Source organism: Stegodyphus dumicola, chromosome 6 (assembly GCF_044657685.1).
Source record: "Stegodyphus dumicola isolate Sdum_Otavi_A_Nest chromosome 6, ASM4465768v1".
NCBI classification, from domain to species: Eukaryota; Metazoa; Arthropoda; class Arachnida; order Araneae; family Eresidae; genus Stegodyphus; species Stegodyphus dumicola.
This window is the reverse complement of record NC_140773.1, coordinates 100,799,748-100,813,292: the sequence shown is the minus strand read 5'-3', so window position 1 is coordinate 100,813,292 and position 13,545 is coordinate 100,799,748. Positions and strand designations below refer to the sequence as shown.

Genomic DNA, 13,545 nt, shown 5'->3' with positions numbered 1-13,545 from the left:
ATGCAAGAACGTCGTAAAATACTGTAAACTCTGAAATTTCCACGATTATATATTTAATGAATATATACACATTTAAAAAATGACCCAGGCAGTTGTATTACAACAATACAGCAATAATTAAATCGGCCTCTATTTCCACCGTCCATCACTTCACAGTGAGAGCCATCGCCATATTGAAAGTTACCCGTGATCCTTCAGAAACTGACCTTTCGTCTGATTGGTTGAACGTTCGAGGAACACGTCTCCAGCCGGAACATTTTGGGAAAAGTTTTAAAATGTTGCTCGTAGCCGGGACACGTTCCTCCTAGCTAGACGAAACATTTCTCGGAAGCTTGCCGCTTAAAGCCGTGCTACTAGAATCTCGTTTCTCGGAATTGTCCCGGGTAAGCGCGCGCGTCTATAGATGTGATAACAGCATTAGAACTCTGGCTCGGTCTGTATAAAATCAAAATCAATGTCGCAAAATGTGCTGCCACTATGTTCTTCCGAAGAAACATCCCAAGTTTACCTAATTTAATGCTCTTCGGTGAACCCATTCCCTGGGTCTCTTCTTACAAATATCTAGGTGTTTTACTAGACACAAAATTAACTTGGCAGCCTCACATCCGCAAAATCATAGCGGGTGCGACAGCTGTCAAAACCGCCCTACGCCCCCTTTTAGCTAGTAATAGCGACCTGTCAACTGATAACAAAATCTTGCTCTACAAATCAATGATTAGGCCGGTTCTTACGTATGCGTGTCCCGTATGGGGCCCATGTGCACTGACTAACAGAAAACGTCCAAATTTTTCAATCTAAAATGCTTCGGCAAATCTTAAAAGCTCCGTGGTTTGTACGGAACGAAGAGATTCATAACGACATCAAAATTATGCCCATTAATCGCTATATACAGCGACTTTCGGAAAATTTTTTCAAAAATATTCAACGTGTTGCAAATCCTGTGCTTCATATGCTACCCGTATACGATCCTGCTGTTGCTTCTTCCCGGAAAAGACCCAGAGCGGTTCTTAACAGGGAATATTCAGCTCTGCCATTTAAACGGGCTAGATATGAGCACACTGATAGCCACGTGAATAACTACCTCTCGTTCCTTAACCCCCCCGCCTCTAAAGTTCTTTAATGCACACGGCATTAACTCGAGGAACCTCCTTTAACGTTTCTTTAATAAGAAACATCACAGTCAAATAGGACTGATTTAAAATACTTTAACCTATCAAATGAAATAAAACTGTAAAAGATTTTTAAATTATAGCTTCTCTCTTCCTTTATAAAAAGGAACTTTCTTAGGCGCTTAACAGCGTCCTTTTTGGCCTTTAAAAACCGCATTGAATAGCGGTCAAAAAATGAAACTTCTCCCTCCCAGCTCGTCACTGGCAGAACTACTTTTTCTACCTGTAAACAGGTTCCCCCCTCCCTCCCACCTCGAAGAACGCGCATCGGAATTCCCCTGCGTATTCTTCATCTGACGTATGCTAAAAATGATTATCAAGGTTCAAGGAAACTTCACTTTTTATTTTTCTAGTCAAAATTTTTATGGCTGCCCCTATCTAAATTATTCTGGCCCTTTTTTCGGCGCAAAATTAAGACTTTCTGAGTTTTTTGCCTTTTTTTGACTCAGTGTGAAGGCACTTACTCCAAATCATTCGGCTTATCAGAATTTTACCCTACTTGACAATCCCCTCTTTCGGATGATTTAATTTCCTTTGAAGATGTGGAGGTAAAGGCGTAATTGCCTACGAACTCCGTAAATTGCACTTCCTTGATCCTTGATCCTCTGCCATTCGATGAATCTTCCAGGACCCATCCTCTCCCCAACCCTGCCTTTTCTGCAATTTTTTTCAAAGGCGGACACGACTCCACCTGCCTCGCAATAACGAACTCTGACGTATTTCCCCTTCAGCATGAATGGATTTTTCTTGGCATTCTGCCAAATACAGATCCCATCAGTTAGGGTACAAGTACTTGTTGGATAGTTTTTAATTAGGGAACGGAAAATTTTTGAAAATGTCTCTAAACGGCACAGAAGCTATACATTTCTTACCTTTATTTTTGAGTTATGGTTTCATTTCATGCATTTTTCTTAACTGGTATGTCATATATCAGGACTTAGGTTGAGTTTTTGCATCTATACGGCCCACGACGATGTCAGGCGCAATTTAATCTATTGCGGCGTTTCTGTGTAATTTTAATTTTTTCCCCGCTATTTTTCTCGAGTGCGGCGTTTACGCTGATGCGGCCTTTCTTTCGGAAATTACGGTAAATTCCATTTTTTTCTATAACATAAAATTTGGATGTCTGGTCAACAGCCCACCAGTAAAACTAAAATTATGATTAAAATTATGATTTCTGATTTCAAATAGCAGTGTCCAAGATTTTTGAAGACAAATAATTTCTCTTTTTCTGTAAAGAAAACTGCTAAGGCATGACCTCAATCTCTTTTAAAAACTGTCATTGTCACACATCATTTTAGTTTTCCTGGAAAGAGATTTAATAGTTCACGAAAACAGAGCATTTCACTTTCAAATCAGTTGTGACGTGACATTTTGGAAAATATTTAGTCATCAGAAGACTAATCTCTCATCTCAGAGTTTTTGGTGTTTACATCATTTATCATGTGATTTTAATACTAATTTTGTCTTTTTTTAATACTTTAATTAATACTTTTTTTTCTTTCAGGAACTGAGTAACTGGTTAGATCAATACATAATTATTTAAAATAGATAATATCAGATAGGACAGTAGAGATTATTGCAGACAATATTATTTATCTCAAACTGTAAATCCAACTGTAAAAAATAATGGCATGAGTAATATTGTTATCAAAATAATTAACAGCTAATCAACAACACATGTTGTCAGTCTCACACTGAAACAATGAATCACGTGTGGAAACTCAAAGTACCTTTGTGAGCAGGGACATGACATTTGCCTTGATTTGCCTTGACGTGACATTTTGATTACCTAATAGATTTTATAAATCAGTCATTGCTCTTTTATATGCTAATACACACTGATTATCCAGATTAATTTTTGCCATCATGCCAAAACTAACATCCCATTTATATATTTCAACTATACAAAAAAGGTCTGTTACTTGACAATCATTTAGATAGAGTACATTTTAGAGAAAACATTTGTTTTTATAACTCTGCATTGTTATAGTTGTATTTTCTCCAATGGGGAAAAAAAATCTCGTTTAAAAGAATCAGTTGTCTAACTGTTTAAGACAAAGTAAATGTTTTAGCAACAACCGGCATAGTTATGTCTCTTACACAAATTTATATTTATAAAAATGATGGGTTGATCTTTACATTATGGTAACTTTGTGATTTTTTGGCGAAAATTTGGCGACCAACTCTCCTACAGCAACCCTCTATTTTTTTTTTTTCCCGCCGCCATTTTGTCTTCACGAAGTAAAGACACGTTTCTTTTCTTTTTATCTACTGAACACTTCTTCCAACAATCTACTAGCCGAATTACACTTATGCTAGAAATTTTATATAACAAAACTGCTTAATCATGACAAATATTCACTGCAAAATTGGGAAAACTCCTTACGCGTTTTTCAAAATAACACATACACATAAACCATGTACATGTCGACTTATTTTTACTTAAAAAAACACCCCAGAATTGCACAAAAATGGCATTGTGCACACTGTTCACTATATCCATGTACACTGCTTTTTTCTCATAAATTAGAAAAATTTCACGAAAATACATGACAATTTTTTGAATCTTTAAACCCGGTAAAAAGAACATATATGAAATTACCTGATCGCGAAAAGGTATATATCCTTTCCAAATATGAACATTTCCACGTATAAAATAAATAAAATATCCAAAAACTTTTACCTCTCAATTATCTATTATATTATAAACGTCACCAATGAATTCATACCGCAAAAATTACAAATACCTAGTGTCAAATATTTAAATTATTTCCATGCACGTTTACTTCAACTAAAATGTATACCAAATTCCTACAAACATAAAATTCACAAAATAACTATCATTTAATTAAAATATCACTAAACCATGTACACGTCGACTTATTTTTACTTAAAAAAACATCCTAGAATTGCACAAAAATGGCATTGCGCACACTCTTCACTATATCCATGTACACTGCTTTTTTCTCATAAATTAGAAAAATTTCACGAAAATGCATAACAATTTTCTGAATCTTTAAACCCGGTAAAAAGAACATATATGAAATTACCTGATCGCGAAAAAGTATATACCCTTTCCGAATATGAACATTTCCCCGTATAAAATAAATAAAATATCCAAAAACTTTTACCTCTACATTATCTATTATATTACAAACGTCACTAACTAATTCATACCGCAAACATTACAAATGGTTACAAATACTTAGTGTCAAATATTTAAATTATTTCCATGCATGTTTACGCAAATTACTTTACTTCCACCTTACATTTAGAACAATGCATAAAAATAATATCCTCAAATAATTAAAAATACTAACTTACCTAATCTTCTTCAGAATCTTGATTATGTGTCCGATAAACTTTTGTTATTTCTGTTTCAGGATCTTTAAAATCATACTTATAGTTCACAGCAAGGTACCAGGTAAAATAAATAACTTAATAAAACATCTTTACTTCTATCTTACACAACCTTAAAGAAACACTTATTACTACCCCTTTCAATCCCACTAAATACCCATTTCGAATTCACTTTAGTTACGGCCATGGGATCCAAAAATTCACGAACACTGTTTCATACAACACAGAATAAAGCCAAATACAAAATTTCCAGATTTTTTCCCGATTTCCCCCTTTTCCAATTAAAGAACTGTAATTCGTCCATTAATATCACATGACATATCCCATGATCTCTCATTTCCCTCACACAAAATAATGCGTAATCGGAACTGAGTACTGCTCACATTATTATCAAAGTCCCAGGTAGTAACCTTTATCGCCTCCAAAATGTCGCCAAACTACCAGTTACCATATTCTAAAGATCAGCCAAATGATGCTATACTAATGTTTTGTTTTCCTGGTTGTAAAGATTTAAAAAGGTGAATTAGAGGCCGATGATAGTTAAGTACAGGCTTCATTAAATGATGAAAATTCAATTGAAAAAAATTGAAAATTTATAAATGATGAAATTTTCATCATTTTATTAATGATGAAAATGACGCACATGGAACAGCACATTTCTACATATCACACCAAAACAAAACTACAACGAATGTTGCCAATACAACCTAAGCAAAATATAAACAGTTATGCTTAATAAACATATAACATCAAATCAAAAACCAGGGAGTAAGTGTGATTATTCTCAACACCCTCCCTTAATCACATATTATTTTACATTAATCTCTTAAATAACATAATCTTGATTTAGGCAAGCATTTTGTAAACAAATCAGCTAACTGATTTTCACTAGAAACATATACAAGATTTATATCATACAATTTTACAATATCCCTAATATACTTTAATTTAATATCCAAATGTTTTAGTCTAGCACAATTACTTTCATTTAATATTGCTTTAATTACAGATTGATTATCGTCATAAACTGAAACTTTAATATTGTCGACTCCTAAAATTTCTTTAGATACATTATAAAATACAGTTAGGCCCTGAATAGCTTTTGCTAAATTTTTGCCTCAATAGAGAACAGAGCAATAGATGTTTGCTTTTTAACAGACCAAGCTACAGGATAATCATTAAAGAAAATAATATACCCAGAAATAGATTTTCTCTCATATGTATCTAACCCCAATCAGCATCAACATAAACATTTAACATAATATCAACACTATTAGATTTATAAAATAATAATTTGAGTTCATATATCCCTTTTAAATATCGAAGAATTTGCTTCAGACCAGCCAAGCACTGTTAGTGGGTTGCTCTTGTATCTGACTCAGACAGTTCACAGAAAACAGAATATCAGGACGAGTTGTCATAGATAGGTACAGCAAAGCACCTACAAGTTCACGGTAAGAGCCATGAAATCTACAAAATTTGATGAAGTTGACTTAAAGCTAATGCACTAGGGGAGTATCAAATGGCTTACAATCTAACAGTCTAAATCTATTTAACAATTTTTCAACATAAGCCTTTTGGCCTAAAGTAAGTTTGTTCTGTGAATATTCAAAACTTATTCCTAGAAATTCATTTGCAACTTCAGCCTTGGACATCTCAAATTCATTTCTAAGTAATTCAATCACAATTCTTACCTCTGAATCATTAGAACCAGCAATTAGCAAGTCATCCACATACAGCACAATAACTATTTCACTCTGCTTAGTTCTCACAAAAGTACATGCTTCACAGTTTAGTTGTTGGAAGTTTAACTGAATTATAAAATCAGTAAATCTCTTGAACCACTGCCTCTGTGCTTACTTAAGTCCATAAAGACTCTTAAGAAGATTGCACACACGACCACTGTTGTCACTGTAGCACATTGGTTGTTCCATGTAGATTGTATCGCCATTCAGAAATGCAGTCTTTACATCTAATGCATAGATTTCAAGATTCTTTTGAATAATGATAGCCAGCACAAGTCGAAGTGATGATGTACTAATTACAGGAGCATAGGTCTCAAAGTAATCAATGCCTAGCTTCTGTTCAAATCCACGAGTAACCAGTCTAGCTTTGTAAACATTGTTTCGATTGACGTGCAACACCCATTTACAGGATATTGGCTTTTCATCCTTTGGCAAGTTTACTAACTTCCACACTTCATTTTTATTAAGAGAAGCTATTTCCTCATCCATGGCTTTCCTCTACAGGACTTGCTCTTCTTTTGGCAATGTTGTTATATCCTCATATGTTACTGTATCAAGAGTTGCCGCATTAGCTTCATATACAAAGTAATCATTCGACTTTACAGGTAATTTTATATTTCTTCTTTGCCTAGTAATTTCTTCATGACTTCTTCAAGATTTCTGGATTCTACATCACTTGAATCATATATTACTTCATCTTTAGCAGGATCTTTACTTTATATGGAAAAATCATCTTTAACTGATATACATTTCTGTTTCTCTAAATTGAACAATACATTTCGAGAAACCAAAACATGATTTTGTGAATGGGTCCAGTAAACGATAACCCATGGTAGAGTATCCAATAAAAATCATCATTTTTGATTTTGGATGCAATTTCTTTCTTAAGTTATCAGGAACTATCGTGTATGCATCAGATCCAAACACCTTAATAATATTTAAGTCAAGCTGCTTCCCATATTTGAGCTCAGGTAGATTTTCAACAGTCTGATTTGGAATTCTATTCTTAAGGTACGCAGCTGTCTGTACAGCATAACTCCAAAAGGATTTAGAAAGCTTTGCTTCACATATTAGAGCTCGGGCCTTCTCTAAAAGATATCTGTTGGCTCTCTCAGCCACACCATTCAAAGGAGGTGAATATGGAGGAGCAAGATCTATCATAACACCATTTTTCTTGCAATAATGAGCTAGTTCACGAGACATGTATTCCTTGGCATTATCACACAGAATTTTGTAGAGATCAGGATTCCGCTTTAGGAACAATTTAACCACTTCATTTATGTCACTCTTGTGCTTTAATAGATGCACTTCAATAAATCTAGAAAAATCGTCTATGATTGTAACAAAATACTTTTCACCTTTCCTAGTGGGTGGATCAATGGGACCACATATGTCAGTGTGTACCATTCTCATTGGCACAGGCTCTCTGCTTCTAGGGCCTTTGTTCATAGGAGTGTTGGAATGTTTTGCTAGTATGCACTCTTCACAAAAGCTTGATGGTGACTCAGATACTGGCAAACCCATTACTTTTAATATTTTATTAGATGAGTGCCCCATGCGCCTGTGCCATAATTCTGCACTATGATTTGCAATGTATGTTGAAGCTTTAACCTTTTCCAGTGGGCTATAGGGTTCAATTTCGAATGTATTTTGGCCATGTAATCTCTTATTTTAACTGAAAGGAACAGAAAAACAAATTGACAGGGTATTGCACTTCCTAATCCATATTAAGGAGTAAATTTTAAATCTCCATAGTTTACTGAAATTTCTTGAGACACATTTAAAGTAGTGAATGTGCGGGACATATATGTCCCAGCCCCTGGGAAAAGGTTAACAGGTTCAAATTGACTCACATACTATCCTTTCTCATTGAGTTTAGCAAACTCAAATTTTTCATTCCTCTTTTCAATAACAGCTACATCATTCTTAAAAATTACCTGCTTTTTGAATATTCTTCACAAATATTAATTGACTGTTCAACTCAGGCACATATAACACATCTTTAAGTAATATTTCTCTTCCATTTAATGTTCCAGGTACTCTATCAATACCTTCTACCTTAAAAACATCATTTTTCGAAGCATATGCAACAGTTCCAGAAAAAGGTTTAAATTCTTCAAACCACTCACCTTTATTACACATGTGTGTAGATGCTCCAGAATCCAGAATGAAATTTCCAACAGGCTCGCCAACCATGAATGTTACTGCAGCCGATTCTCTGTAATCTGATTTATGCTTAAATCTGCAATCCATCTTGTAATGCCCTGGGCTTCTACATCCAAAATAAACTAATTTTTTCTTGCAGAGCTTGGTAATATGACCTTTACTTTTACATTTGTGGCAGATGATATCGCGCTTATTAGTGCTAAAAGCTACTTTATTACTTGAGCCAGAAACACGAGAATCATAAGAATTTCTCTCACCTTGCAATTCTTCAGCATTTAAGAGCCTTTGCATAACAATGTCCAGCATAAGCATTTCATTTGGCTGGTTCTCAATCATCGATTTAATAACGTTGTACTCAGCAGGTAGTGACATCAACAAATAAATAATCACTTCCATATCTTTGACTTCAGCACTCGAGAGTCGCAGTTCATTTACGATCGCCAACAGTTCATTAATATGTGACTGCATACTGCAATCTTGGCATTTCTTCAGTGTCGATAATTTCTTTCATACTAATATTTGACTAACTGCACTCACCTTATGGTATTTATTCTTTAAACTGCTCCAAATTTCACATGCAGAAGATTCACTCGACATGGTTGCCAATATGGCATCATCTAGAAGGGTTAGCAGCAATGTGTAAGCCTTTTTTGCATCTTTGATTTCAGCAACTTTCGTTTCATCCACTTCAATGTCTAAATATTTATCAAGTTCTTTGTCTGCAAACACAGCTTCAAAACGGCGCTTAAACAAAGAAAAGTTTTTACAATTAAACGGCTCAACACAATACTTTGTGTTATCATCACATGCTGCCATTTCAAATTTCACTTAACGCGCGATTCCGTTCCAAACAAATAAGTTCCACAAAACAAATATAAATGCTTTGCCTCTAGCATGTTCAATATCAGAACCACGCTCTGCTGTAAAGATTTAAAAAGGTGAATCAGAGGCCGATGATAAAGGCGGATTAGATACATTTAATTTTAAATTATTATATACATTATTGCAATAACTTATTATATGCATTAAATTATTATCACATCTATAAATTGATTATAATATTCTTTGTATTATATGTACACAGCATCGAAGTTTGCCGATTTCGCTTCATGCAAAGACTTCCAGTTTCGGATTCCGGTGTTAAAATCACTGTTGCTGTAAAATTTCAACAGCTTTTCTTTATTTTTCCGCATATCATACACAATCGTGTCGCAATTCCATACCATTCTGCTATAAATCGACAAGTAGCACCTGCCTCCAGCTTTTGCAGAATTTGCACTTTTTGTGTTACCGTCAATGCAACGTGTTTATGTTTTTCAACGTTGCAAGCAGTAAAATCATGAGTGCTTTTCTTATCTGTCATTGTATTAAAAAGTGTTGAAATTTAAAATATTCTTAATTTATCCACAAAATATCAGGATTTAAAAAAAAAAGGCAACAGTAAACAATCTTGTGAAATAACAATGCTCAGGAAATACAACAACGTGAATTGTGAACTTGAACGAAGAGTTGAGTGAATCGTCTGCTTTTTTATCTCAATGCAGAGATTAGAGGGGAAAACTTTTAGCTCATTTTTTAACTTTTTTTATGTCAATAATTTGGTATTTCCTTTATGACTCATTATTATTCAGTAATTATGACATCATTATTCGGTAAGTATTTTTCTTCAACATTTCGTACTCAATGTTGCGGTTTCCGGAACCTATAAACTGAATGTTTATATTTTGAGAGGCAACGCGGATTTCAGGTCGGCGGACTTTCGATATTTGACTGTATTTTAAAATCATATGGTATAACGAATTTCAATTTATATATTAAATTATATTACAGGGTATTTGTAAGAACCAAAGCATATTATTTGCTTTTATTTTGTTCAGTAACGTGAATTTTTAATTCTGTAATATTGAGGTAGTAATTCAGATTTTTTTTAATTGCACTCTATAATGATCTGAAGTGTTGCCAATAAGTTTTCTACAGTAGTCCATAGCTTTTATTTAAGTGATGAAGCAAAACTGGAAGAATGTGCAAAATACATTTTTGGGGATTTACAGTATTAAAGAGCATTCCTAGTAATGCAAACTCATAAAAATTTCAAATGTGAACTTTCAAAGGAATCCATATCTAAATAATAAACAGTTTTGTAGAACTATAAATAATAATTTTAAAATAGAAAAATATTCATTCTTTTACAGACTATTTTGACAGAGACTTTAAAATTATGACTTTAAAAATAATCATTCGATTTCATAATATTACTGAAAAGTTAAAAGTCTATTCTGATGCTCTTTCTGAAATACATTATTTGAAATAACAGAAAATAGATAACATTTAAAAGATCCATTTATATTTCAAAAAATAGTTTATTTAAACAATGATGATACAAAAATGCATTTCTTTCTCTCAACATATAAAAGCATAAAAGCAGTTAAGAAAATATTAATCAATTTAAATATTTACATGTACAGGGATTAAATTCCACATAATATATATTTACATGCCTTTTTATTTAAATGCTTGATTTAAAATGTAAGAATTTCTGTCTGTAATAAAATTGATACATCAAGCAAACACATTGAAAATGTTCCCAGAAAATGATCTTCATTTTCTTCATTTAAAATAATTCTTAGAAATATTCCTTAAAACCTAAGATAATAAAGGACACTTAAGACAAATGAATATTAAGGAGCTTAACAGTTTCATGTAATTAAATATTATAAAAAGCTGCAATTTTCATTAAAAATCTCACCAGAAACAAGGAGTAAACATCGTGGACAGGTTGAGTACTATCTATATTCTTCTCTTCAGAAAGAGCATTTTTGATTTCATTCCATAAAATTTCGGGGTTAATAGCCGAAGTACAAGGGCATCTAGAATATATCACAATAGTACATCAGCACTTACATTTAGCAAATGTGAGGCTATCAAGTATATAAAGAAGAGCTAAAATGTATAGAAAGTACAATATACTTACTAAGCCAAAGATCATAATAAATATATACAGTCAAAAGTCGTTAACCTTTTGAAGACGGGATGGCCATTATAGTGGCCATAGAGTCCTCTCTTTGAAAAGACAGGTTGTCCACTTTAGTGGCCTTGTCTTTTTCCCCTATTTTCCAGGCTGAAAAGTGGGGTGAAATGTCAAATTTGACATCCCTAGGGTTTTAACCCCTTATCTCTTTCAAAGGTCTTTCTTTTGCGACATAGATGCACCCCTCTGAGAATCCATTAAACTACACACAAGAATCTTTGTTGCAAATAGGAGGTGATTTCTTAAAGGGGGGAAAGCATTCGGTTCAAGATTCCCCATCCTTTGGTAGCTTTTACTACTTCCAAAGCCCCGACCTTAAAAGGATAATCCGGACTCGTCGGGACTTTGGCGATTCCGGATTATCGATCATCAGTTTAAATCTGGTAAGATGGCATGCAGGAATTATAAAATTAAAAATATGAAACCGTAATTTATGAAATAAAGAACAATTATGATCTAAAGGGTATCAAAATTTACAAAAAAAAGCTTAATATTTATTTGTTTACTTTATTAAACATTTCTTTCAATGTAAAATGTTTAAGTTGCTTCGTTTTTTATGTGATAATACATTCTCTTTAATTCTATAAATAGACATAATTTCTTGTTCAGTTACAAAGTTCCGCTGTTCAAGTCCTATAATTGCTGTGTCTACCGACTAATTTGTCAAGCGAAATTTTTTCGTTTTCAATAACCTCTGTCACTTTCCTCGCTATTGGAAGCGAATTATAATGACGAGGAATTTGATTTAAATCGTATCAAAGACGGAGTACATTGAGATGAAATACTACATTTAGTAAGGAATTATACGCCAAATAAAATAAAAACATCTGCCCTGAAGATAAGGATAGTGCTGACAGATCAACTTCCCATTCACTGTGCGCCACAGCGTTAAAGATAAACAAAGTTTAGATAAACAAACGTTAAAGTTTAGATAAACAAAGGATATGCCTTTATCCATTTTTTGCAGCAATTCCACTTTTTGTTTAATGGACTTACTTTGGAAACATACTTTTGCTTTGTAGATCCTTTACATATTAGTAAATATATATCAGAAATTCTATTTGACATAATCGAAAGTTCAAGCTTACTTTCATAAAATTGCTCTAACAGTCTGCAAAAAATAATAAGCCGGATCCAGTTCGAAGATTAAGGAACAATGCAATCTGCAACATTAACTGAAATAGATAATTTTAGCTTAGCTTATATCGTCCATTATACATTAAACGTGCATTCGTAAACGTAATTTGCACACACATATTCGCAGCCGTAAAGGTCTTATGCGCATGCGTCAACGCGACGCATGCGCAGAAAGTTTGTAGCTTTGAGGTCTGGATTATAGATCATTCCGGATTATGGGTGTCCGAATTAACGACTTTTGACTGTAATTATGTAATATTTACATGCTATAAAAATACTTAATATGAAATTATAGTTATATATTGTTAAAAAACACTTATTTCAAATTTTGCACTTTTTTTCAAGCAGTATTTTACACATTCAGAAGTAACACAACTGTTGAACATGGCCTTAAACTTATTCTAAATTTATTCCATTTACTTAAGAAATTTTTCAACTACTACAATTTTATATGCACCCATTTATTTAAATCAAATACAGTCAAAAGTCTTTAATCCGGACTCGTCGGGACTTTCGCGACTCCGGATTATCGATTTTTCCGGATTATAGATCATCAGTTTAAATCTGGTAAGATGGCATGCAGAAATTATAAAATTAAAAATATGAAACCATAATTTATAAAATAATGAGCAATTATGATCTAAAGGGTATCACAATTTACAAAAAAAAAAAAAAAAAGCTTAATATTCATTTGTTTACTTTATTAAACATTTCTTTCAACACGAGCATGCGTAAAGCATACATTACGCATAGCCAAAATTAGAAAATTGCAACCAGAAAACTATTTGATTTGTATTCGTGATATTTATAATGACGAGGAATTTGATTTAAATCATATCAAAGACGGAATACATCGAGATCAAACACTACATTTAGTAAGGAATTATAAGCCCAAGAAAATAAAAACATCTGCCCTGAAGATAACGATAGTTCTGAC

At 33.2% G+C, this 13,545-nt stretch overlaps 1 protein-coding gene across 2 annotated transcripts in view; it reads right to left on the bottom strand.

The window, feature by feature from the left end:
• Positions 1-10,790: 10,790 nt before the first annotated feature.
• rod (kinetochore component rough deal) overlaps positions 10,791-13,545 on the bottom strand; it is a 328,458-nt gene continuing 325,703 nt past the window's right edge. Inside the window, exons 53-54 of one of the 2 annotated variants that reach the window (XM_085818707.1) lie at positions 11,190-11,310; positions 10,791-11,086 (exon numbers count right to left, since the gene is read on the bottom strand). In XM_085818707.1, the coding sequence (XP_085674833.1) occupies positions 11,051-11,086; positions 11,190-11,310 (157 nt within the window). In that variant the 3' untranslated portion in view covers positions 10,791-11,050. Of the gene's footprint in view, positions 11,087-11,189; positions 11,311-13,545 lie in introns of those variants that run through there. The other variant, XR_015041682.1, reaches the window with a different exon arrangement.